This window comes from Drosophila gunungcola, chromosome 3R (assembly GCF_025200985.1).
Source record: "Drosophila gunungcola strain Sukarami chromosome 3R, Dgunungcola_SK_2, whole genome shotgun sequence".
In the NCBI taxonomy this organism is placed as follows: domain Eukaryota; kingdom Metazoa; phylum Arthropoda; class Insecta; order Diptera; family Drosophilidae; genus Drosophila; species Drosophila gunungcola.
The window spans coordinates 14,613,475-14,641,076 of NC_069139.1; the positions used below are offsets into that span (position 1 = coordinate 14,613,475).

Sequence of the window (27,602 nt, forward strand, 5' to 3'; positions counted from 1 at the left end):
GAATGAATTGAACAGAAACAACAGTTTTGTTATTTGAAAAAACAATTGAAGTTTGCCGACCTGGTCACCTCATCGTTTTTTTTTTTTATCGCCATCGATGGCTAAAAATGTATTTACGAACAAATATGCCAGCGACATTGGCCAAGAGCAGAAATTGTTTTGGGCTTTGCAGTGCGGGACCCGCAATAATATTCCCATAATTCCACATGCAAGGATTGTGGGGTTACCGCATGCCCCACCAGTTTTACACAGCTAGCGGGGTTAATGTTTACATTTTATTATGCTAAACTAAAACCAACAGTTTTATGCGATTTTTTTATTGGCCTAATACGCTTCACGGTTATCGTGGCTATCCACTTGTTTTACGGCTGGCGCTACCTTTATGGGTAGAACTGTAGATTTTCTTTTATCGTTATCGTTACATTTGTCTGCCGATTGAAATTGAAAATCTTATCATAAAAATCATGTCGTGACTTGGAAAACAGTAATGGGGCTGAATGCAGCAGAAGGATACAATCGCAAAACGAATCTTTATTTTATTTGCCATTTATATTGGAGATTTATTAGACGGGGCATATTTCTTGAAGTGGCCCATAACGACTTTATTGCGTGATGGCTGGTAGAAACTGTCAATAGCTGGGCGATGGATGGAGCACCCTGCCGCCTCCTCTCGCATTTAACAGCTCATCAGGCAACAGAAGTTGCAAGGAGAGCAGGGAAACACACTACAAACCTTGGCAATCAGTGGAGCATAATTTGTACAACAATTTCCGCTTCAGACCAAGTCCACAAACCGGGATTACGGTTCGCCTTGTTTGCCCTGTTCGGTGTCTGTGTTTCGGTGTGGTCAAAAGTCAAAAGTCCGTTGAACCCCAGCGAAGCGTAAATGTTTTTCCCGGTCCTCTTCTGGTTTTTCATCTTGGTGCTTCGTTTTTCCTTTCCAATGATTCAATAACACGTGTTAGCCGGCCCAGAAAAAAAAAATGAAACCAGAGCGAAACAACCTCCTCGGCGGCTGATTAGAACAATTTCAATTTTCACGCGGACATTCTCGTTTTTTGTTGCCTATGGCGTTTTTTTTTTGCGCCGTCAGACCTTTTGGCACGAAGGTCATTCAATTTGATTAAGCAATATTTTCGTTTGTTTGGGATGATTTAGCAGGAAATTTATGTGTATGTGGGTGTACACCACGTGACAGGTCCAACATTCCAATGTCATGCTCGTCGCTCTTTTTCTGACTTTCGGTTTGGGGAAAACTTTAGCCATCCATTAACCCATTGTTTGGATTTAAGGACTTAAAGAGCGGTCTTGGGCCTTTTTTCCATACATTAGTAGTCAACCAAATAAATACTATAATAAACTAAATTGAAAAAGAAAACAAATGTATTTAACTTATAAATTGAAACATTTCTTTGCCCTTAGCCTAATCGACAAAAAAAAAAAAACAGAACTAATAAGTTATCCTCTTGGAAATCGACATTAAAATTGAATTAATCTTCAACCTTTGACAGACTGTAAGTTGTTACTAAAAATGTTATTCAATATATTTGCTGCGCCAAAGTAAAAATATTATTTATCCCATTCCATCTCATCCAACTTATATGGCACGCAATAAACTCTTATTCCCAACCGCATCAAAGTTTCCGTCTGATTGTAATGCAAACTGTATTTTACAATTTGCAGCTTGCCAAGTGTGAGCTCGCACAAAAGCTTTTCAATCTCGAATTCATTTGCTTGAAATCGAATAAGCAGACTTGCAGAAACGCAGAAACAGGGAATCGATAAGTGAGGTACGAGACACGAGGTACGAGGTAAGAGATACGAGAGAAGGGGAAACAAGCACTTCATAATGAAATGAAATCTTATCACATTTCAGCTTGATTGCTGCCTGCCCGCAATATTGCTGCTTTCTCGATTCTGCGGTGAGAGCGTAAACCAAACTTGCAACTTTGGCAAGCTTAAAATCCAATTTCTTTGGCTCTGCAGCGACTTTGAGTTGCGCTTAAATGTATTGTGTGGTACTCACCTGTCGTGGGATTGTGTCGTCCTGCGGCCGCCAGACTGAGATTGCGTGGCAGGGTCATGCAATCACTGCTGTTGGATCCTCCTCCTCCGACACCACCTGCACCGCCACCACCACCACCACCTCCGCCCAATCCTGGTCCCACTGCGGTGCTAGTGAGCAGCACATTGCCGCGACTGTCCACGAGGGCAGTTCCGCCACCTGCCAAATTCAGGGCGGCCGTGTTGCGCGCATAGTTCAAAGTGGCTGCGTGATGAAGTCCGCCCGACTTGGGCAGCGTCATCATGCCGGGATTGTAGCTCACACTGCTGCCGGACACCACCACGGAGGCGCCAGCGGAAGCGGAACCGCCGCCTCCGCCTCCGCCTCCACCTCCTCCTCCTCCTCCAGCCACGCCCCCTGAACCAGAGACGCCCCCTCGGCCAAAGGTTTGCGTGCCGGTCATTCCCTTGATTTGCATGTGCTCACGTTGCTGCTGTTGCTGCTGCTGGTGCTGATGTTGCTGCTGCTGTTTGGAGCTGGTGCTGTAGGTGACGCTGCCCAGGTTGTCTGTGGTCACCTTTGACCCCTCGATGCCACCGTTATTTAGTGCCCCACCACTGCCGCCACCCACTTGCTGCTGCTGCTGCTGCTGCATACCTGTAGAAGATTTGAAGAAATACTGTTATTAAAGCAAGTTTTATTTAAAATAATAAATGTAAGAAAAGACTCTACACGAGGGGGCCACAGAAATAACTAGTTTAAAAAATATTTAATTTAAAGGTTTTTTAACTATTAAACCAAACCATTTGTACTTCATTAAAAGGTGTAATTATCTTATTTAACTCTACTATTAATAATAACAGTTGCTTAGTTTTTGGGCTTGTCATTGTTAAGTTGTTAACTTAAACAATAAAGTCTGAGGTTTAGACATTCAAACTTCTTTTTCAAAATTGTTAAAAAATAAATTATATAATAATATTTATGTATAATTATTGATAAGGGAACAAATAAAAATCCTTTGAACTACTTTTTATTTTTAGGCAATGAATTTAACTATGGAAAGATCTATCTAATAAGATACATAAACATTTATTAAAGCTTTAAGTCTTAGAATTACGTTCTGGTATGGCCAGTATAATGGGTCATTGTGTTAGGCTAGCCCCACCCACCTGTATTTGAGCAGATGTGCGGTGGTGGCGGCTTTACATCGTTGGCCGCAGCCGCTGCCGCCGCCGCCGCAGCTTGGAGCAGCATTGCCGCCTGGCCGGCCTGGTCCTGATGGCTCTCCACGTCCACGATCACGTTGGCCGAGCTCTGCGAGTGACCCATGTGGTAGTGGGCGTGCTTGATGGGCTCCGGTGGGTAGGGCACCTGCTGGTGCAGACTGCGCTGCTGGTACTGCTTCTGCAGGGTCTTCACCTCTAGGCGCGTCTTATCCCGCTGATAGTAGACGCCGGCGAAAATCAGCACATTGAGTATCAGCAGGCTGCAGCCGATGGCAATCGTTACACTGAGAGCTGTCGAATAGGCCGCATAGCCGGCCGCCTCGAAACCGGAGGCCAAGGTATCCGACGAGGCGTTGGCCAGAGTAGTGGGTGCAAAAACACCTCCGCCGCCCGAGTAATTTCCTCCGATGGGTATACAGGTCGTATACATGTTGTTCGGCTCAACGGTGGTAACTGCAATTGCGAAAGAAACGAGAAGTGGGTTGCATATTAATCTCCGTGGACTGGCTGTAGTTCATTTTGCTCTCTGGGGGTCGACAGGCGGTTCACGGGTCGGATGAGTAATGCCCACTGGCGGGCAAATTATTCATTTGGGGCGAAGGGGTGATCGAGGACACAATATTGTTTATGTTTCGTATCCTGTGACACACTTTAATGTTGAGCACACATCCTTCAAGTCAATTTGCAGAGATTCAATATTGATATTTAATTAAACACAACATAGTTTGCTTAGCATATAACAAAAAGCAAGTTTTGCCTGCAGCCAACTTGTAGTTCTAAATAATGCCTGTAAAATAGTTTCAGGCTTCAACAAAACTGGAAATAATGAACGTGAATTGAAAGTATTATATTTCTGGTACATAGTAAAACAAAAGTAGACAGCTAATTCCATATACATGTCATTAAACACATTAGCTTGATATTAAATTTCTGTCTAGTTTTACCTTATAAGCAAAAACTGAAACAGAGATAATTAATAAACAACAGCCGAAAATTTACAATTTGTGTAAATATCTAATGCATTTGGACTTTTGGCAACATTTTTGTTGTTTGAATAAAACTGTTTGTTCAAATATATAACTGTTTGTTATGTTGGTGTCAATTAAACAGAAAATTTATTTAAGATATTAAAGCAGATTTGTTTTGAAAATATAATGAAAGTCATAAATCATTTCTATACAGGTTAATTCAATAAAAGTTAGTTAAACTCCAATGCTGTACAATATTTGAGTAAGAAATGCTTTCGGATTAGCTGGGCTTAGGCTCTTCTGTGTTACAATCCTTTCCGTCTTTAGCTCCTTTGTCTCGAATGTCCAGAGGACTGAGTTATTCCCATTTCCTATAAGAGCGCAGGAATATTTTGCGCTCCACTTGGCCGCCATTGTGTTTGCCAAGGTATTCGAAAGAGACTGAAGGAGTTGGAAGCGCAAATGTCTGAGAAAACAAATGGGTTTCTAGCAGCCTTTGAAGCCTGGCCTCGCTCCCCTTGAAAATGTATTTGTCATTGTGCTGGAAGCTTCCCGGCATTGTATTCTGCAGTCCCCCCAAGTGTTTCCTACACTTGGCATTGTTTTGTATCAAGTGTGGGTAAATGAATGCCGTGTGTCTGTGCTCTAGCTGTTTGTCTGCAAAGTTTTGTCTTTCAATTTTCTGCATATCAAACAATTTCGCCAAAGTTCCTTGGCTCAAGATTAAAGACTTATGCACGTATTTTGCATAAATATTTCCCAAATAAATCTCTCGTAATAATCGGCAAATAGGAGGGAAAGTGGGTCCATATGCCACTGCCACCCAAGTCGGGTGTCAATAATCGTGTGAAGATTTGCAGCCGCCTTTCAGCCACTTACTGCTTTGTGTGAGGGGTTTTTCAATTTTCATTCAAGTGTGGCATTTAATTTACTCAAGATTGTTTGGTCGGAAAAGCATCAGGTGAGCTCTCTCTCAAAGTTTTTGTGGGCTTGCCAGGGAATCCAATTTGGAATTAGCCCCTATCTATACATAATAATTTCTCACCAACTTTGTCCATCAATCATGATGGCAAGGGCGGCCGCTCTCGGGCTCAAAAACTCTCAACCTGTCACTTGAGTTCACTCAGGAAAATGCTTAAGACCCTTTTTTCCTCACTCTGTGTTTGTGTGCGTGTTTGGGTGTGTGTGTGGGGGTGGACAACCCTTTTGCTAAATTGCATAAACAGATAAATTGTGATCCCCCCATCAGCAGATTCGACCCCGGCCACTAAGCTCTTTATCATTCCGCCCCATTTTGCATTTAATTTTGCAAGTACAAATACTTTTCAGTTGGTGTGCAGCATTTGCCATTTTCCCCAATTCCCTCTTATTTTTAATTCCTTTTTTATTTGTACTCTCATTTTCATTTCGCTTTTCCAAGGGCCGCTTGCGTTCAAGGACTTCAGATAATTATGTTACGAGGACACATGGCTCCAGCTTGAAGCAGACAGATAACCAAATGGCAGGGGGAAAAAGCAATGCTTAATGTGGCTTTAATTAGTGGAATCACAAGAAAAAAATAAAACAACAAAAAAATAATAAGAAGAAGTAGAGCAACCCCAAGCCATAAAATCAAACCGAAAGCCCTGGCTGCTTTTTGTGCCACCAAAGCGAAAAATATTTGAGGCCGAAATGTCCTTGCATAAATTAGATATTAGCCGGGACAACGGCATCAGCCGAGGCTGCCATCCTGCGAAGGAGACTCTGGCATTTATTAAGTGAACCATTTCAATTTTCACTGATAGTTTGACATTTCCCAGCTTAATCAGCCCAGCTTCCCCAAAAAAAGGAATCGCAGGAATTATGCAAATGATCAGAGGGCGAAATGGCGAAGGATTTTCTCAGTAGGCTTTCGGCTAAGTCTGCTTCCACATGTTGCTTTATCTCCATCTCTTTGCCAAATAACTCAGGTGAGCCGAATCCTGCCTGGTTTTCTTTTCTATTTCCATTTTCCCTGGAATCCAGGTCAGGCAAAGTAGCACAGAGTTGACTTTTGTGTGTGTACCGTAGGATGTGGTTTGTTTGTTTTTTTCTTCTGTTCTGTTCTGTTTTGGAAAACTGGTAACCAAAGCTCAGCAAGACGGATTGAAAGCGTACTCAGTGGGATTGGAAATGAGTTAGGAAGGATAGCTGGGCTAACAACGTAAGTCTCTTAAAGTAGCCCTAATTATTGAGAGGATTTCCCATATATCCGAACTTAAGTCAGACAGTGTTTCGATATAAATGTCGTTAAGGGAAAAAATTTTAATAATTATTACCTACACATATTAGCAGGAATTGTATATATACATGTAAAGACCCGAGAAATCTATCTCATCTGAACCTCCTTCGCCAAAAAGTTACTTGACGATTCCGTCAGAACCTGGGCAAAAAAACAGTAACCATGAAAAATAGAAATCCAAGCACTTCACCGACTTAAACTTCTTGCGGAAAAGTTGTTTCCATAAATTTTTGCCATCTTTTTGTTTTGCACGTTTTTAGATTTATATTTTGTTGCGGCTGCTGTGTTTTCGGGAAACTTGTTCGTTTGGCTTGCGGATTTTTTGGCTTTTACTTACATATCTCTGCCACCCCGTTCTGGCCACGTTGTATAACCAATGGCTGAGGTGGTGACGACAGCGATGACAGGGGAAAAGGAGGTGTGACGGGGGAAAAGCTAGGGAAATCTGGGGAAAGACAAGACAAGGCGGCACAGTTGGCAAAGTCAACGCTTAAATGAAAAGCATGTCAAAGTATGTCGAGTCCATATGACACTGTGACTCGGTCGCTGCCTCGCAGCTAGTCTGGGGTTTTTCGGTGGATATCCGATCTCCTGTGATTTTCCGACATTTCCCACCCACTCATCACCAAATTTCCCAGCTAGTGCTGGGTGTTTTTTGTGGCCTGGGTGCGTCCTCGTCGGCTGTCAACCTGACAGCTGTTTGTCGCATTTCAGGCATTTTATCATCTTCTATTTCCACTTTTTGCCCACTCCAGTTCGCTTTTATCTACCGCTCTTCAGTCCCATCTCCATCTGCGTTTTGTATTTTTTGGCCCTGACCGGCTTGCAAGTTTGTTTTGATGGTCGGATTTAGTTTTGCAGCATTTCTGGCCCCTGCACTAATTGAAATGAACATTTGTTGTCTGTGGTCCAACACTTTTCTCTCATCAGCATTCTACATTAGCCACCAGAAGTCGCACTTTGACCTCCATCCTTTCCCCAGCTTGTTTGTTTGGGTCACAGATTAGGTGTTTGTCTGCGAAAACCGAACTACCAAATTGAACTAAATTTAATTTTGTTTCATATTAATCATCGTCGTTTTAGTGGGTTATTTAATATTAAAAACCAATTTGTACCTAAAAAAAGAAATATATGTTATAATTTTCCGTTTTTTTTACGTTATAAGCTCAAAACAAAGGATACTAGTTGTTTAAATAGTTTTCTAGTCCTTCAAGCCTAACATTAACTTATGTAAGGTTATCATTAAATCAGAATTGCTGTTAAAGTGTTTTTGGACATATTTGTTTCCATTGAAACAGTCTTTTAAAATTATCAATTAACAATTGTTACTTTCCCAAGATAAAAATTAAATGGTTATTTAATAAAAAAACATTTAAGCAATTTAAGCAATTATATTAAAGCTTAAAATAAATTTAAATGAAATTTGAGAAATGAAAGCACGATTGCTCCAACTTTCTTCCGGCCAATGTCAACATTTCAATATTTTCTAATTTACCCGACTTTGCCAAGCGAAAGCGTTCTCAACTGCCACGCCCCGTCCACGTCTCTGCCCCCGTGAGCTAATGCATTTTGCATTGGCCAACTTAGCAAGAAGCGGGAAACAGATGAGGGTTGAGGCATTTAGAGACTTAGCTGGGGGAAAGTAGAAAGTTTCGCCTGAAATTGACTGTCTTAGTTTTGACTTTGAGATAAGCCAGCGTCGGTGGAACGAAGTGGAAGCAGTTGCCATGGCTTGAAACAAGGACACGCCCACGAGGCAAGAGCCCGCCCCCACAGCCGTTGCACATAAGCATTTGATGTTTGAGTTGGATTTCCCCATTCTCCCGCAGCCAGAGAAAAGCAGCTGCAGTTGCCCCAGCTGGGGGGACAGTTTATTAAAAATTGCAGCAACATAAAGAAAACGAGGAAAAAACAAGCAGCAAAGTTTGCTCTTAATTTAGAGTAAGTGTTGAAAAAGTTTCCGCCAACGAGTTTTACATAAACTGGTTTAATGACTTCCCATCTGAAAACGAGGGAACGGCCAAATGGGGAGGCAAGTGCATTAAAATTATGCGCTATTTACATTTGTGGCATCTTAGACAGACGACCCTCTTTTATTCCAACCCACCTCCTGGCAGTCGGGTAAATGTAAACGAGAAATTCATGCCACAGACAGCTGGAGCGGGAAATAAAAGGAAAGGGAAGATTTGAAAAAAGGTTACACACACTTAATGCTTATAGAGATTACAGTTGAGTGCATTTCCAAAAGTCAGCACTCGACACAATATAAATTCAAAAGCCAAACCGTATCCCGGGCAGGACGCAATTTCAATAACCAGAGCCCCAGCTGGAGGTCCAAGTTCGGGGCTGGGTCAAATGGAAATGTCATGCCAGGGACTGAATGGCTGGGAATCGGATTGGGACTGGGGACTGGGGACTCGGTAGAGTTGAGGCCTCAGCCCCGCAAAAATGCCAACTTTGCAATTTAACTTGCCAGACCACAAAGTGAAGTAAACACTGACTAGGCCGAGGCCAACATCAAGAGTAAACAGAAATCTTTGCTTCCGAAAGTGTTGATTTTCAACTCACTCGCCAACAAACAAACCTTTCGAGAAAAATGGGTGGAGCCAAATAAATAGAACGAGTTTGCTCCTCTGAATTTGGTTTTATTCGAGAGGGACCGCATATGGCGATGTAGAATATATTTCACTTTCCGTCTAGTTATTAAACAAATGCGCACATGTGCAAACTATCCTAAATGTTTGACTTTCGATCTCAAAGAGCAACATACGTGGCGTATGAGTAATATTGGAAAAAACTGAATGGTTTTGCCAAAATAATTGAGGTCAGCTAAGAAAAGTAGATATGATGTGCACAAAATTTGATTTGATGGGATTAAATGTTATTGAGTTTAAAAATTTAAGTCATATCAAGAAGTCCTATCCCCTTGAGTGAATTAACTTCAACAAGAAACAAAACATTTGCCTACTTATCATTTCCGTTTTTGCACTAAATAGTTTGTTTATCTATGCGGGTACTTGGCGTACAAGTAATACTTTTTGTAACCAGAGAATAAAAGAAACTGGAATTTTGGACCTTTGGACAGCACTCACTTGTGCTAAACGACCTAAAATTACCATAAAAATTATTCAACATAAATAGGTAACAAAGTGTTAAAGCATAAATCGAAAGGAGTTTTCCACTGGTTTAAATTGTCAGACCTATTCAGAATCTGCAATTAAATAAGTCGAGCCCAAGGGCCAGTCAAGTGTCATTTTGTCTCGGCCTTTGTCAACCGTATTAAACGACAACTGCAGACTGTGAAAATGGCAAAAAGGGACGAGACCGAAATACAATCTACAAAGGCGATAGGCATTATTCCTTTGGGCTCGGTTTGCCGTTTTGAGCCGGCTTATTTGTTTTTTTTTTTGTTGGTATTTAAGTGACAGTGACAAGCCGCAGCGACCTTACGACTGCGGTGTGTCAGTGTGTTTGTCTTGGGGTGGGGTGGGGTGCTCTACTTACCGCCCAATATGCCGTTTAAATAGGCGGTGGCATTCAGACCGCGTCCCTTCTTCATCATCAATTGCTCATCGATGAGCAGGAGGCGCGATGACGCGGAGGACGAGGATGTAGAGCCGGTCGCTCCGCCGGCTGAGGATATGCCAAACGGATCCGGTTTAACGGGTCCCTCGTACAGGTCCATATCGTCGTGATTGCGGAACAGATTGTGCCGGGCTATCACATCCTCCATTCCGGCGCGATGGAGCTCCGGTATCAGACGCAGCCAAATCGAGAGTTGATGGGCCCGAAAGTGATTCTTAATGCGCGGCTTCATTCCTAGAATATAAAGAGTATTCCGGTGAGTATGGGTATGAGAGATGGGTGCTTCCGCCAGCAGGCCGGAAAAACATAGGGGCGGGCTAGTGTAAACATCTTCATTTTCATTTCCATGTGACAGATACCAAAACACACACTCATCCGCACACGAAACATGCATGCAAATAGCTCTAATGCTAAACTATTCCATTTGGCCGTTGCCACTGCTTTTGGGCCACTTTCGTGTCATTTGCATGCCAAAAAGGTGAGCGACAGACACTTGGCTCAATTGAGGTTAGACCTCCTCCGTCCACAGGTTATAGAACTACACCCACAGTTCGGAGACCTGATGTCTTGTTTACTTTGGCGGGGTGAAAGCGACATAACTGTTTAATTTTTGATGCCCCCAGCTTTTCCTGCTAGGATCCCGCCCTCTGCACTACGAGAAAATACTTTACAGATAAATAGAGAATTAATAAAATAATGGCTTGTGCTATCAGCCAAAATAGTTTGCAAGTTTCATTTTATATTTAATATCATAAATTTAAAATAGTATATCAAGCTAATAGACATGTTTATTTAACAAAAATATAAATAAAATAATTTTATCTGTATATCTAATATGAATACAAATATTTTATAATACAAAATTTAATGTTTTGATTAGATGTTTATTAAGTTTTATATATTACTATTGCATAAAGTTTATTAAATTCATTTATTTTTTATTTAATTTTTTCTGAGTGTAGCCAAGTGAAGACGATTTCTTTGAAGAGCAGAGCCACAAAAAAATGAAGCATCGTAGCCTACTTCTTTCGAGAGTAAACAGGGGAATGAGTATATCACTCCCTCACATCTCTACATATGTATTTATAAATAACTGACAAGAATTCACAAAGTTTTCACACACCTTTGAACTCTTAGTCCTCGTCCACAGGGGGAATGGGCATTCACAAGAAAATATGATTGCCGATCGAAGGACCTTTCCACCTGCAATCATCAATCGCAAGTGCAAATCCGAAATCCACATAAATACTGCACACCTTTGGGGCGATGCATAATTTACGCAACAGAACTCTCATTCAAACAGGCTTATACATAAGATATGCTTTTAGTTCGATCTGTATATATATTTGACGCATATGTGTGACAGCTGCCTTTGTGTGCCGGAGATCCTTGTTTGCCAGCTCCCCAACAAACATTATTTGATTTCGATTTCAGTTTCCTGTCGTATCAAATGAAAACTGTGCCCGCCACTCCACGGCGGAATCCTTTCAACTGGCTTATGCAAAATGCAGGCGTGGCGTTGAAGAGTGGGCGGTACTGTGTAGAATGGCAGCTGTCGCTGTGTGTCGTTTCAATTAAAATCAAGTAAAAAAAAGGAAAATATTCAGTGAAGAAGGAGAATGTTCTACATGCGCGCAGACATATCTTTTGATACGCATCGTCCTTCAATGCTTACATGTGCGTAAAGTGCGTGCTGGCACTGCTTTCTTCATGCTTCACTCCCTCTCCATTTCAGCGCTTAGCTTACTAAAAATATAAAAAAAAGCCATTCTTGTGTGCACAATGTAAGGCAAATCCATTGCCATAACCTGTGCGTAATTTTCATAAAGCGTTAAGCTCGCATATCTTTCGCTATCTACGTCAAGTGCGAGTGTGAGTTTGAGTGCTTTTAGCTTATGTGTGTATTAAGTGGGCATTTCGATTTTGAGTGATGGCACACACTTTTCATTTAATTCGCTTTTTTTTTTAAGAAATTTTGCAAACGAAATATAAAGTTGTGTTCAACAAAAGCTTTTCAACTTGTTATAAACATTACCCAATTTATTTTATAAATTATGATAGAAATATTTTAAATGCGATTTGATATTTTATATATTTTTTTAATTAAAGTTCGCGCTTTAAGTATTAAAAATAAATATTAAACAGAAAATATAATTTGCAAGTATGTTTTCTTGTATAATAAAATATATGAGGCAATACAAAACGAACGTGATTTTGATAAAATAAAATATTAAGTCCTCATTTCAATATACTTAATTTTCGCACATCTCAGAGTATTTGATAATCGTAACATTATGCAAATGACATGTACACGTCACTCTCTATCGTCTTTGAATTTTTCACCATTTTCCCCTTGCGTGTGGGCACAAAAGGTGTGAAAAATTTGAAATTAATAACATTTTCGTACATTTGACATGAAGCAACGGTGCCATTTTAACGCACACATAAAGCTTTATGCGCTTCCGCCCCCTCAAGCCCCTCAAACAACCCCTTAGTTCTCAGCCCCTCACTTCAGGTAATGTTTCGACAATCTCTGGGCGTTTTGATTGCCCTTCATCTACCTGGTGGTTCGGCTGCTGCTGCTTAAATGTACCGACAGTCGACGGTGTGAAGATTTTTTTTCCACTCACATTTCGTTCAAGTACTTGTGTGTTAACTCCCTCGTTTTTCAACCCTCCCGAAACCTCCCCTTCAATTTGTTGTTGTTAGCAAGCAGAGCATGTTCGGGCGTTGCCTTCTTTAAAATTCAAATTAAATTTGATTCCTCTTTTTTTCTGCTGGCTGTGTGTGCTTAGGTTATTCTTTTATATTTTTGGATATTTGTAGCTCTTATTTGGCTTGAATTCCTTGAGTTCTCTTTTACTGCATGCCAAAGTAGCCGTACAACATTTTTCAGGCATTTGGGGGTGAGCGATTTATTAGAAATGAGATTGTTACTTAGGCTACTTGCGTATTAACAAGCAACTGAAATTTCATTTAAAAACAAAAAATGAAAGAAAATTTATACACAGGTATTTAACAGTTTTCCATTTCCATTTTTAACAAAAACTACCCCATACTTCGTGAGAAGTTTACGAAAAGATTTTCGTTTGAACCATTCACACAAAAATAAAGGAAAATGCGATAGATATCTAAAGTTTCTTTTTACACACCTATTTCCAAATACTTTTGATGCAGCGGATCATAATTTTCCCAGGTAATGCTGCGAAAACGGTTGCGCTCCTTTGAAACGGGCAGCGACGAGTCTTGGCGATGATGTTCATTTGGATTGCTGGAAAAGCAAAGGAAGTGTTGAGAAAGCACTGTTAACAAGTCGTTAAGAAAATATTAAATGGATTTTAATAGAACAATAAATGTTCAGAATTTGAACGGATTTAATTTCGGTCAGAAAAATAACAGAAATACCAAAATATGCACTTCAAAATTAAATACTTATATATTTATTAGAAGTTTGATATAAAATTTACTGATTTAAAAAGAGATTAATTTTGGTTTTTCTTCACTGCCTAAGCAAACACGAAGCTTAAAGTGCAACACCAAAATATAGCACCTACAGATTTTAAGTGCTTCGGCTTTGGTGACACATTTTCCCCCAGTGCATAAGTTAGTAAGACGTTAAAGTGGGGCTTAAAAGTGCCAAGCAGACAGCAGGTGTCCTAAGTCCGTTCAGGAAGACTTTCAGCACCCAAAGCTTCCTCAACTTACCCGGTGCGTGCAAAGTTGGTCCAGAAAATCATCACCGCCTCGGAAAGAGCCGTCTCCGATTTGGTGTAGTTCTGCGGAAAGTGACTGAAGCCATCGACCAGTGGCGCTCCGAATATGTAGGGCAAGTCCTCGCCGTGCACAGTGCCCATCCTTTGGGGATAGTCGCCGTCCTTCGTTTGGTAATCGAACACATAAAAGTAGCAGCGACCGGAGGGCTGAGTTGAGCCAGCCGAAGTCGAGGCAGCTGCATTCGCACCCGCCGACCCAGCCGGCGAGGATGAGCTCACTGGCGGCGGGGAATTTGCCGCCAGGATGTCCCCTGCACGGACAATCGGAGCCACGAACTGGGCATCGGACAAGGCGGCCACTGCCGTGTCCCTTGTGTTGATCGGATGCTGCGAGGTGCGATCCCAATCCGTGTACTCGTTGACGATCTGGGGGGTAGAAATATATATAGAAAAATATTTTCTTTTATAAATATACTCGTAATTTGGAAACAGGTAAAATCAATTGTTTAACTCAAAGTGTCCATAACTAAAATTCTCAAAGTTCGGCTATTCTTGGGAAACTTAGAACTGCTTGGTTCGCAATATAAATTATAATTCGTAGTGTTGAATAAATTCCCAAAGTTCAAAATGGAACAAAAACCGATTTTTGTTTGAAAAATAAATATTTAACACACAAGATACAGACAGTATTAAAATATAAGTATTAATTACTTAATAATATAACTCCTATACTTTTAAGTTTCAACTCTATACCGAAGAGTCTAAAACTGTAGTCAAAGGCCTTATTTTTAAAGCGTATAAGTTATATTTTGATACTTTTGATGTATTAATTTAATACTCTTCTTATTGAAAAAATTTTCATCCTCAATAGTTTAAAATTCATGAAACAATAGTTTAGTTTATTTATTTTTTTTTTTTTTGGTGTAGTAAAAGCTTAGATGCTTTAAGTTATTTACATATATTTATAATCTCTTGAAACTATAAGAATTATTTATTTTTTTAAATTAATGAGTTTCTTACTTTTGTTTACTTTCAATTAATTCGAAATTTCAAATGCATCACCGAAATTTCCTTTGTTTTATTGTTCATTTACCAAAATTTAAAATGCTACAGCGATTGTTCTATCTTTCTTTTGTGAAGTATAAGGGAGCGAGGGGAATTTTAGATTTGCATTGGCTGCATGTGTGCCAAGTCAAATCCTGGCTGGATTACAAGCGGATTGCAACTGTTTGCTGTCCTTGTTTGCGGTGGCCATTCGCTACCGCAAATCGAGCAGGATGAGAACTTGTTACCACCACAATGATTATTTCTACCCAGCATGTGTGCGAAAAATAAACGACCGCAAAATGCATCTGTAAAATCGATGTCATGCATAATTTAGGAACCCCATCATAAAAAAAGCGAAAAAACAAAGAACAAAAACCGATTCTAACAATGGTGTGTGGAATACATTTACATGGTTATTCGATTTCCCAGGCAATGGATTTATTTTTGGAAAAGCATTGATTTTTTTTACTATAAATTGGGTTTCCATTTTAAGTGTTTTTACTTTTTACTTTATTAAAAATATTTGATAAGTCATGATTAGCTTGTGGTTTCGATTGAGGCCACTTGAATGCCTACCAATCAAGGCTGAATTGTGACCTATATAAGTTGAGCTTTATGAAGTATAAAGAGAGGGATTGCGTTGCGGTTATACAAAAGTATAATGAAGTAAAATAAATACGGACTTAAGCGCTATAATCGTGATATATGCCCTGGCAATTTACGACTTCTTGATATACGACTGTGTGTGTGTGTGTGTGTGAATATATCTGCCCATAAGCGCATTCACGTTGCGTGTGTGTTAATGCCTTGAATGGTGACCAAGGCTGAGGTACAGTCACAGGCACAGATACAGCTGCGGATTCAGATACAGATACAGCTACGGATTCTGATTCTGATTCTGATTCTGATTCAGATACAGATTCAGTTTCAGTTCCAGTTTCAGACGTCGACTGGTGACGGTTGTCGTTGGATGCTTCTCTGTTTTCTCCGCTGCTGTTTGCTGTGATTTGGGTTAAGTGCTGCTTGTGCGCTTTTAAGTAGGTACATGTGTGTCTCTATATCTGTGAGTGTACTATATGTGTACACGCTCATGTGTGTGAGTGTGTGTGTGTGAGTGTGCCTATGTCCTTGCACACATTTGCCAAATAAAGCGTGTTAATGTTTTGGCAGCAATGGCGTGTTAACTGCCTTCCATTTCGCTCGCTTGCACAAAACAAAAATAAAAACAAAAAGCCAGCCAGCGAGCATAAAACAAATTCCCTGAAACATGAGACACACATTTATACAGTGTGCATGTGTATCTGTTTGAGTGGCGAAATGCTAAACATACGCAATGTGAAATTATAATTACACTCGTACGCACTCAGAACAGTAGCAATATTTTAATTGACTTTTTTCAGTTGCAGCCGGGGTTGCTGTTTGAGCTTAGGCTCTAGAAGTGTTTCATTTCAGCCAATTACCCTAGGGAAAGTATGAACTTTTCCACCACCTACTTTAAGGGGCTTTTAATCATTTTAATGGATTAGAATTGAAGGGCACTTTGTTTGGTTTTAAAACTTGCAGTAAAAATCAAAGTCTTAATGAAAATAAAGAAATGCACTTTTTTCTGTCTTTTGTATTTTAGTTTTAAATGTATTTGATTGCATCTATATATACTAAGCTTTTAACTTTATTGAACATTTTCTCCACAACTATAAATATAATATTTTTACAAAAAGGAGAATTTAAAGGTTTTTTGGGTGTGTAAAATAGCCAGTGGGATTAAATTTGCATAAGCATCCATAAGTCAACGCTCAATTTGCACACAAAATTGAAAGCAAAAAGAAATGACAAGTAAAATAGATGATTCACTAGGGCGCAACATATTTCTTTCATTCGCGAACTGTCTGTAAAGTTTTTAAGCTTAAACTTTCCAAGTTACAAAGTAAACTCCAAGATTAAGGGCATAATTAAGCTTTAACTGAGGGCAAAAGGCTAGTAGACCACATCAAGTCATTTGAAGGGAAAGATAAATCTGATAGAAAAGATTTATTGTTCGAAGCGCAGACATCTCTTTCCCTCTAACAGTTATATGTATATATAGAAAAATATGTTATATAAAAAATAATTGTACTCACCGTGTAGAATATCTCGTTGAGGTGATAATTGTAGGCATTGCGAACGTAGGTGCGAATAATTTTATCTCGTCTCTCGCCCTCAAAACCATTTTGTATGTCGTGCGCACTGAAGCGCCAAATCGATTCGCCCGTAACGACGCCAAACAGGACGTCATAGTGACCGCCCATGCTGGCCGCTCCCGCCCCGCCGCCGCCAAAATATCCACCGCCGAACGCCGATCCGGAGCCACCGCCCCCGCCACCAGCGCCACCGCCACCCGGACCGCCCCCTCCGCCGGCGGACGACTGGAAGCCGGAGTCCGCTGACGAACGTCTCGAGTTGCGCGCCATTAAATCATCGATATCGAGATTGGAATGTCCGGGTCGTATGACAACGCCATCAACCTAAATTGAAATCGAGGAGGGAAAGGAATCGCAAGTAAATGACAGCAGTAGTGGTCCAGGCACGAAAAGAGGAGAGCGTAAGTAAGTAATAAAGTCCATTGAAGCGAGGGCGCACAAAAGGAGCAAGTGCCACAAAAAGCGAAATCAATGGCTTTAAATGAGTTCTCTCCGATGACTAAATCTTTTCTAAAATGGCATTAAATTTTCCTCAAGAAGTAAAGACTTTTGGTCAGGCAAAGAGCTGAGGGTTCATTATTCAATTCGATGATTGTCTTACATTTGAATGAAAAATTTTTAAAGCAATTTAAAGTAATTTTTCAAGTATATGAAATAATTATAATGATAGCTTGGATTTTGAAAACCGATCTAGAAATGATTTTAATTATAAATGGCTTATTAATTTTTAATTTCTACTTTCATTCATGTCTTGTTTTTGTTTTTTTTTTTAATAAATCAAGTGTTTTCAAGTAATGAATGATAATGATTTAAAAGCCTTTTTATCTTACCGATGGCCCGAAGGACGTGAGAAAATTGGGAGCCTGAATGTCGGCAGAGTAGAGATCCTCGAGCGGCACATCCCTTAGACAGTCAACAATTTGCTCGTGATGTCGATTGATGTCCTCGGGAATGGTGCAGTTCACCTCCTTGGCCAACTTGATGGCGAACAGAACCGGATCTTCGACCAGGGCCCAGGATGAGTAGGCTGAACCGGACATTAGAATGGCCCGATGGAATAGACCCCGGGCCATCGTGGGCAAGGTCATCAGGTAATTAATGCAGGCCGCCCCCGTTCCATGACCCGCCAAGGTCACCGAGTTGGGGTCTCCGCCGAACTTTTGGATATTCTGCTGGATCCAATGGAGGGCGGCCATTTGATCCATAAGCCCATAGTTGGCCACCCTCGCATGGGCATGCGGATTGGGATTGGCATTGAGGAAACCTGTCGAATATTTAAGATACATGATGAATAATAGTAAAATTAATTTTTTTTTTTCAAATAGCCTACCTAGTATTCCCAATCGGTAGTTGAGGGTCACCACCACCACTTCTCCGTAGCTGGCCAGGACACTGCCATCGTAGGGATTTCCGCTGCTCCACTCGAAGGACTCGCCGTGTATGAACACCATCACAGGCAATTTCTTCTCATTGGCTCCGGCTGACATTACACAAGAAAGGAAAGCGAATTAAACCGTATTAGAGTATCAGCTGTAGAAATCATGATACAAATGTATTTCCGTTGTATTTTTTTTTTGTTTAAACTTGTCATATCGCGTTTTTCCCTTTCAACACACCACCGCCAAGTGCCCGAAAGCGCTCATGACCCATTAAACGTTTCCGTTTGCGTGCAAAGCGGATTGCGCCAGCACTCCGACGGAGGAATCGCTTGAGATTAGCGATTTCCCCGGATCCGGCTGCCCTGGGATTGTGAGCTTAGTGGGGTGGCATTTGCGATAAGATTTGCGCAGTGGTTACGTGAGCTCTCGGTTTTCTTTTGCGTAGAAATTATTGGCATTACGTGGCATACGATTAATCTTAATTAATTGAATTTAAATGAGATTTATGTGAAGCTTTTTGCGCTTAATTTGGCGGCGGTCATTTTTCGTGGAATTCCAGCACTTAGAGTTTACTTTATTGTGCTTACCATTGACCGGCGAGAAGACATTTAGGTAAAGGCAGTCCTCAGACTGGTTCTCCAGAAAGGGCAGCAGTCTCTTCAAGTATTCCAGGCGACCCTTGGGCATCTTCTCCAGCGCCGCCGTTTCGTTTTGAATGTTGGGCAATCGCTGCGGACAAACTGGACTGTATTTATCCGATATGCGAATGCCGTCCCAAGGCGCTGGAGCTCTTGTGGGGCTAAACCTAAATAATAGAAATTGAAAGCTTGTTAGCTTGACATATTTGCTTTAGAAATAGGAAGAGAAAGCTATTGAAAAAACATTGTCCTATAGGAAATAAATAAACATAAAATTTGAATGAATAAAATTTAAAGTATGAAAAGAGTTCCTTTCAAATAGTTGCTATGACTTAAAGTTTTTATTACAACACTAATTTTAATCTTATCATGAATATTATGAATCAATGAATAAACTTGTTGTATTTCCATATCCTGATTAAAAGCTAAATAAAACAAAAGTTAAAGGTACTGTTGTTCAGCACCATTTTACTTTAGACTTACTAAATATGAAACACTTAAAAAAAACGAAATAAACTTGATTAAAAACTTCATTAAAAATTAGTTGAAGAAAACAACTTTGTAAGTAGTCTTAACCAACTTTTATATACATCATATTTGTTCGTATCTTACTTACCGATTTTGTTTGGTGGGTGGCGTTGCATATGGCACTCCGAGGAAGACCTCCACGGATCGCAGGAAGCGAAAGCTGTCCAGCGGCAGGATGAGTCCGTGGAGTCGGCCGTATCGCGTCTGGACGATGCGGTGGCCCAGCCGGGCGCCCTTGTAGATGTCCGCAGTGGAGGCCTCGGCACAGTCCATCCAGCCAAAGAGGACGGTCGGAAGCAGCAGGAGCCGCAGCAACAGCAGCAGCTGGCTTTCCCCCATCGTGGCACAGTGGAGCTTCAAGTTGTGCTACCTGACCGAGCTATTGTCAAACTGTCTTCACCTATTTTGATGTGGCTCTCGATTGACGTGTTTTCTTTCTTGTCATTTAGACTACCTGTGCTGATGGGCTGGGATGATAAGACGAGCTGCCAGCTGGCTGGATTTCATCTTGATCTTGAAATAAGAGGATTGTTTTAAGTTAATTTAAGGGTTGCATAAAGTTGGTGTGGGTATAGGATATTATGAGCTTATTAAAGTTTAAAAGTTTGCTTACGTTAAACATATTTAAATTCAAGAACAGGTCTGACTTGGTAGTTATTTAAATAATCAAATACCCCTGAAGAGATACGAGTCGGATTTTTTCTTAAGAAGAAACGATTCATTTCAATAGTTATATAAACAAAATTGAGATAAGGTAGAAATTTTAGCATGCAATTTCCATTTTATATATCGGAATAGACCTTTTTTATATTTATGCAGAAATACAAGCCTGATGAAAATACCGAGTTACCAATTGATTATTAAAATAACTTATTATTTGGATTATATATTCGTATCCCAGCTGCTGAAAGTTAACTAATTCAATTATCTTTTTTACCGATAGTCGTGAAAACAAATTGGTCGTTTATTATCATGAATATGAATTGCACACCATAGTATATTTATTTTTCATTTTAAGCCTGGCATACAAAAACTGAGAAAATTTAATATGAGTGCTGTTTTATTTTTATGCGAACCAAGGTGGGCAAGTACACGAATAAACAAGGTCACGAGAACATTTTCCAAATCCACATGAATGTGCATCTGGTACCCTCAAAATGTATCTCTATCTGTGCATTCATGTGTCTGTGTGGTGTATGCCTCAAGGTTACTTTACACATGCTTAACTGTGCCATTGCAATTTGTGTGCATTTTTTAAGATTTTGCATTGCATTTGTTCTGGCTTTTTGGCATTACTCTTTTTATTTCTGTGCTGATATCTCCTTGTTTCTGCGCTGACAATCCAAGTACGCACAGCAAGTGGTGGCTGTGTAAGTAGCTCATTTGAATATGTACGCTTATTTGTAACAAAAAATAGCTCTTTATATATATATATATATATATATATATATATATATATATATATATAAGCATATGCGAAATGTTAGCTAACCGTTGGGAATACAACGAAATGAATATGAAAGCAAAAAAGCTGCGGAGGAAATATGCTTAAAAAAATGTATCTGTTCGAATGGTTACGCAGTAAATAGGGATTTTGTTTTTTAACTTAACTTGTATTTCGAAATGGTTTCGGCTGGGCTTATAATAAAAAACTAAAACTATCAGTTAACCCAGCATTTTATGTGTACTAAACTTCATAGTAAAAGGTAGTTTTTATAAGGCTTTTGATATGATTATATAGTCAACAACTAAGAATTATAAGTTTTAGATTTGGAAACTCTATTTACCTCAGACAAATACTACAAACACTATAAAAACATAACATTTGAAACTGATAAAATGAAGCTGGTGGTAAACTTTTTGGATGCCCTGCGAAAGGTGCGTCTCAAGTTGTCCATGGAAAACTTTGGCAGCACCAACCAGGCGGCGAACAGCTTGGCAGCCAAGGAAATGAAAAGTGTGTTTCAGTCGGTTAAGAAGTCAAAACAGGAGATCGAAGGCTCCGAGGACCTGTGGCAGAATATCAAGAGGGTGTTGCTCATGTGCGGCGGCCAGAAGAAACCAGACGGCGTTGAGGAGAACGGATGCAGGACTCCTGTCGCTTGGTGGATGTCCTGGAGGCGCAGCGATTCGTTAGCCAGGTGTTCGCTGCCATGCAGGTGCCCAAACAGGCGGCCAGTGAAATGGCCGATGCCTTGATAGCAGCCGATTATATGGGCCAGCGTTCCATGGGCATCCATCGGTTGCCGGCGATTGCAGCTGATCTTCTCAATTGTACCGTTGCGGGGGATGCCACACCAGGAATCGTGTCCGAAAAGAAGGCCATAGCCTTGGTAGATGGCCATAATGCTCCTGGTCCCGTGGTGGCCAACTTTTGTATGGACTTGGCCCTGCAAAAGGCCAGGGAAGTGGGAGTCGGTTGGGTTTCCGCTCGCGGCTCAAATTGCATTGGTTTCGCCTCTTGGTATGCCTGCCAAGCGTTGGAGCAGAGAATGATTGGACTGTGCATGACCAACGCAGCTCCTGCTCTGGTGCCCTCCGGAGGGATTGAGCCAATTTTGGGAGAAAACCCCATTGCCTGTGCTGCGTCCGGTGTCCATGAGCAATTTCTGGCCGATTTCGGCATGGCCGCCTGTTCGGTGGAGGAACTGGAGCTATCCTATTGCAACGGCTGGTCAAAGGAAGTGCCCAAATTAGTGGCTTTGGACAGGAATGGAAGGGAGACCACCTCAACGGAGGAGGCTTTGAGGGCCCAAAGAATACGAGCCTTTCAGCCGGAACACAAGGGGTTTGGCATGGCTGCAATGGTGGACATTTTGTGTGGTGTGATGACAGGTGCTCGATATGCAAATCAAATTCAACGACGTGGAGTCTATAGTAGGGAAAATGCAGCGGCGGATTTGGGCCAAGTTTACGTGGCCATCGACCCAATGCGTTTTTGTCCCTCTTTCGAAGACCGATTGGGCGATTTTCATCGGTTGTTAAGACAGGCGATGCCCACCAAGGTGGGAAAAACCGCGATGGTTCCGGGCGATAAGGAGATGCAGCACATGAAGATGGTCGACGAACAGGGCGGACTAACAATGTCACCGTGCACCCTGTGCGTTCTAGAGGAACTGGCCACAAAGTTCGACATCGTTCCACTAAAGATAAATGGCAGCAAACTTAGTGAAGCAGCTATTTCTGAGGATCTGAATGTGGCATAGCAAAATCTTGCTTGCTTAATACCATATTTAATATAAGCAAGTAATATTAAGCCTTATTAAATAAAATTTAACAAATAAAAAATACTTGTTAGAAACCAGAAGTGAGGTAGCACAGAATAAAAAATAATGTGCTCATTATTTGTTTAGCCTGTGTTGCCTTACGGACCTTCTGGTTTAATGTGCAAACAATTAAAGTGTATTAAAGTAATACAAATTTACAAAGAAAAAACATATAAACAAATTCAAATAAATTATAATTTAATTAAAAGCAGATATATTTTCAACGCATTTTTATTTCTTGTAAAATATCTAGTATTTAAAGGAAATTCATAAGCTTTGATATGTGAAAGTAAACTGGAATTAAATTAATTTACATATAACTTTAAGGTCAAAATTAGAATATATGAAAATAAATTAAAAAATTAAATTGGAGATTTATAAAAAAAAAATTCGAGAACTAAACGAATACCTATAATATTATATTAGCTATATAATAGAACGATATCACGATAAAACGATAGTACGATGTAAAAATAAACCGGAATAAAATAGATTTATATTTTACTTTGAGTTCAGACTTCGATTTCTCTTTGGTGAAATTAAATGATGCCTAGTACACGTTCAGCAAAAGTTCACCTCTAATATGGAAAGGAAAACGAGAAAATTTAAGTAAATTCCTTGCCCGTCGACTAATTATGGAGCGTTAAAATATTCAAAAGTTCAAAACCAGCTCGTCTTTCTTCATCTGCCGGCGTCTATTTGCGCACGGCAATAAAAAGGGGAAAAAATCAGCATAATTATTTTCGCTAATTTATGCACTCCCCGGAAACCGCAACTCGTACTTCTAGTCGCAAAAAGTGGGGGCCCAACAGCTGGGCCAACTAAAAATAGCAACTCAGGTATTTGATTGGGCGATTGTGTGCGTGTCTGTCAGAGCCAAGTATCCAAATCGATATGGAAGACGGCAAAAAACGGTCGAGAGTGGCGGAGAAATCATCCCAATCATTGGCAGAATGATTAATATGATTGCCTTGCTCATCAGAGTCTGGCCGTGGGGGCGTATGAGTAATAAGCTGAAACTTTTTATGACAGCCCCAGGGTGGCGGGGTAAATTATGGCCACCACCCAGTTCTTATGATGTGCGTTGTCGTCGCTAGTCGATGGCCCTATTCTTATCCGTATTCCCGGTTTCCTTGGAGCGCAACACCTGCGACCTATTGAGGTCCTGCGGTTGCTTTTACCCAACGCACGTGACTTCGGCGTCCTTGCTGCGACTTGGATTTAGATTCATGACATTGTAATCGCTTATTACCGCTGCCAATCGCTAGTGAAAGTGGAAACCAAGCTAGGATAAGGGGCCTGGTTTATATATAGTCTCCTGACGTCTCGGTTTTCACTTTGAACTCATTTATCTTCATTGAATTGATTTTATTTTTGTTGACGCTGGGTAAATTAGGAAACAATGTGATTGATCTGAGCAGAGAACAGACTTCACTGAACAAATTTTCTGTTGGGTAAATCATTCGATGATCTCCCAGGGCAAGTGGACACGATTATTTATTTTAGACATATCCTAGCTTTGCGAAATTGACAACTTCTTTCTGCTCGACTTACCTTCTGAAAGTCAATGATCTATATACACACATCCATATATATAGCTGCTGCTTTTATGACTACTGGCAGTTTTATTGTTTGTTCTACTGGCGAAAATAATCCTTGTCTTCGGCTCGGTCAAATGGGACAGTCGAAATTCCTTTTGCTTTAAGCTCGCGTATCCTTTTCCTCCTTTATTTGTTATTTCCTTTTTATTTCTTTTGTAGGTGCTCACACAATTGCACACTCACTCCCTTATTGATAAACACTATTGGGAAACCATTCTGTTGATATTTCATACATCGTGCACCGAAAAATATTTCATTTCATGTTTTAAAGTGCGTTTTAATTGCTTTCACTTTTCAAGGGATTTGGCTTTAATTTGCTTATTTCGCTGTCGTTTCCTTTCGTTTTCGTTAGTTCCTTTGTTAGAAATTGATTCGTTTGCGATTTATTTTCTTTATTTTTTGTGGTAATTTCAAATTGCCATGTTATTATTTTGTATATTAATTTAACGCTTTGAACGAATATCTCGGATTTCATTTTTTGTTAGTTAATTTGAAAATAAATAATATGAAAACGTATTTCACCCAAACAATAAAAATAAAATAAAACGCATTCAGCTCCGATTATAAAAACCGCTATAAACTTTTAGATTGACTGGGATTTTTTCAGGTAATAACTTCCCGAATTTTAAACGTGAAAAACTGATTAAATGTATAAACTTGTTTGCTTTCCACAATGCTGGTAAAAAAATGTTCCCCAAAGTAAATATTGAATGACGTTCTTTTTTTTATTTAAAGGTGTTAATTATTCAGAAAATAACTGAAGATTAAAAAATAACAAAAAGTAAAAAATACATTCGCAACTATCTTTTAACAAAATGTAATATTGCCAAATAAAAATTAAAACTGCGAATAAATAAATGATTTATCGGTTTGGTTTAGTTTTATAAAACAAAAGAATAAAAGAATTTCAAAATGTCTATATATTTAAAATATTAAACAACAACAAATAAACAAAATTGTAAAATTAAAAAATAAAGAACCTGAGTATAAAATATACACATATTTTACGAAGGCAAATAGGCAAATTAAAATATCTTACTAAATTGTTGTCAAAAAGTAGTTGGAAATTAAGGTCTTGGCCTTAGCTTTTGACGACCTGAGCTGCCAACAATTGCAACTTTTGCTTGCCAACTCTTAGGGGTTACGGTGTCGTTGGCTTTTGCTTGGCATAATTATTCCATCCACGACGATTACTTTTACAAGAGCCTAATTGCATGCAAGTCGTGCTGCTACGGGACAAATAAAAGCCATGCAACGTTGCTACCCCGAAATAAAAACACTCGAGCGTCAATGACCGTTAAGTGGAATGTGAGCGATGTGGCTGGAGCATTATAGTGCTTCAGGAATGTCGTTTTTATTTTCGATTCGACAAAAACTTGTTAGGCGCCTGCCCTACGCAACAAAAATTTTGTGTGAGACGAGAAAAAGCGTAAAATAAATAAAGATGGAGAAATGCCACAAGACAGCAGACAAAGATGAAGATGACGCGGCTCTATAACGTACTCTTAAGCCTTGGCATACATTTACATTTCACGCACACACAGGACGTAGATGTGTTTGTCGATTTGCTTTAATTTCGCATAGATAAAAGGACAACTTCTGCCTAAAACACATTTTCAATTGCTCACATTTACAACTTGCGATGATACACTAACACACAGCCGCAATCCGGCACATCAGCACACCAACACACACACAGCGCGAGGAGATGAGAGAAAAGGACCAAGTACCGTTGCCACGTGCAAATTTCCGGCTCCGCGACGAATTTAGTTGTGTCCACGACGAACGAGTGTATTCCAACGATTGAAGATGTCCTTCGTTGGTGGCCAGGCTTCAGGCCTCCTCGGCAATGTGGGTTAAGCTCCAAAAGTAAATCGCTATTCTCTCTCGCCGGAGAGAGGAAGAGTACCCTGGAAGTGGAACGCATTCAAAGCTCGCTCTCTCTCTCTCTCTATTTCTCTCGCTTAAATCAAATCAGCTGATGGCTCCACCCCCTTAAAATCGAAAAAAATAACGGGGAAAAACCAAAACAACAATGGGGAATTAAGTCAATTTGGTGCCGCTTTTATTTTTTGTTTCTACTTCTAGCACACCCGCTTCCTCTTCCAAGCTCTTTTGTTTTTGCGCTTTGATTTTCCTTTTCTACGAATTTTATGCCGTCGTTATTACCGTAGTCACATGGCGACAGGCTCACTCAGCTTTTATTGGGGCAGGTAATGGTTCCTCGATGCCACATCCTATTCGACGAATGACAGAGTTTTTATTTCATATTTAAATGGCTCGAAGGGGAGAGTCATTGGTAAAAATGTCATAAAAATTCGAATTTTATTATTACGTCAGGTGTAGAACAAAACAAATTATTGTTATTATTATTATTTTAATAGTTCCACAGGCAAGTGATAAGTAGCTTCGACTTTTATGACAGCTTACTTGTGTGCAATACTTGACTGTTATAAAAGTAGTTGTAGTATTTTAAACTCTAAAAGTTGCATTCCAATATTTCTTTAAAAAATTATTTAGATCATTTTTTTTCAAATTAATTTTGTGTTGTTTCATAATTTTGTATTTAATTTGGTAAGAACATTTTGGCTTTTCTTTTAAAAATTGTAATAGGTTAATGTTATGTGTAAGGAGCAAAATAATATCGCACTACTACCAGTATCAATATTTCCAACAAAAGTTTCAAACTAAGTTAATCTGAAAAAAAATTAAGCAACTATAGGTTTCTGAAAAAATATAAGTTTTGAAATGAGTTTTCCTTCAAATGGTGACAAACTTAAATACGAAAACTTTGTGATTTATTTTGCCACATAAATCCTAGTCCTGGAAATTTCACACATGTCGACGGGCAGAACGCTAACAAGACAAATCAGCTTACCAGCAGCAGATTCCGCCAGCCATGAGATCCTTTGTCATCATCAAAAATGCCGAGAAAACCGAAAACTACCCTGAGAGCAACAATGACAACTTCAATGAATGGCGACAAATCAGTTAGCTAAATGTTGCCGAGCCAAGCGTGCGTGCGATCTGACCGCAGTTCGTGTGATTTCATCATCGAAAATCCATACACAAGGCGAAGGACAAAACGACCAGGACATAATTGAAAGCGAAAGGCGGTGACGGGGGTCCATGAAAAACAAGTGGAAATAATTTTCCAGCATAAATCATAGCACGCCAAGTTATTACAGTAATTTCAAGATAAATGTCCG

At 39.9% G+C, this 27,602-nt stretch overlaps 2 protein-coding genes across 14 annotated transcripts in view; one reads left to right on the plus strand and one right to left on the minus strand.

Annotated features, from left to right (window-relative positions):
• Positions 1–26,183, minus strand: part of LOC128256804 (neuroligin 4-like) — a 42,888-nt gene extending 16,705 nt beyond the window's left edge. For 3 of the 13 annotated variants that reach the window (XM_052987544.1, XM_052987536.1, XM_052987439.1), the window contains exons 1-12: positions 25,433–26,183; positions 24,347–24,748; positions 19,615–20,039; positions 18,948–19,165; positions 18,312–18,461; positions 17,812–18,245; positions 16,922–17,305; positions 13,750–14,183; positions 13,197–13,315; positions 9,964–10,278; positions 3,175–3,684; positions 2,027–2,662 (exon numbers count right to left, since the gene is read on the minus strand). In XM_052987544.1, the coding sequence (XP_052843504.1) occupies positions 2,027–2,662; positions 3,175–3,684; positions 9,964–10,278; positions 13,197–13,315; positions 13,750–14,183; positions 16,922–17,305; positions 17,812–18,245; positions 18,312–18,461; positions 18,948–19,165; positions 19,615–19,865 (3,451 nt within the window). In that variant the 5' untranslated portion in view covers positions 19,866–20,039; positions 24,347–24,748; positions 25,433–26,183. Of the gene's footprint in view, positions 1–2,026; positions 2,663–3,174; positions 3,685–9,963; positions 10,279–13,196; positions 13,316–13,749; positions 14,184–16,921; positions 17,306–17,811; positions 18,246–18,311; positions 18,462–18,947; positions 19,166–19,614; positions 20,040–24,346; positions 24,784–25,432 lie in introns of all 13 variants that reach the window. The other 10 variants (XM_052987500.1, XM_052987518.1, XM_052987482.1 and 7 more) reach the window with 10 other exon arrangements.
• LOC128256861 (uncharacterized oxidoreductase YjmC) lies at positions 21,280–22,747 on the plus strand. The gene is given in 2 exon segments (XM_052987556.1): positions 21,280–21,602; positions 21,605–22,747. Coding segments are annotated over 2 exon segments (1,365 nt in total). The 5' UTR covers positions 21,280–21,365; the 3' UTR covers positions 22,733–22,747.
• Positions 26,184–27,602: the final 1,419 nt, after the last annotated feature.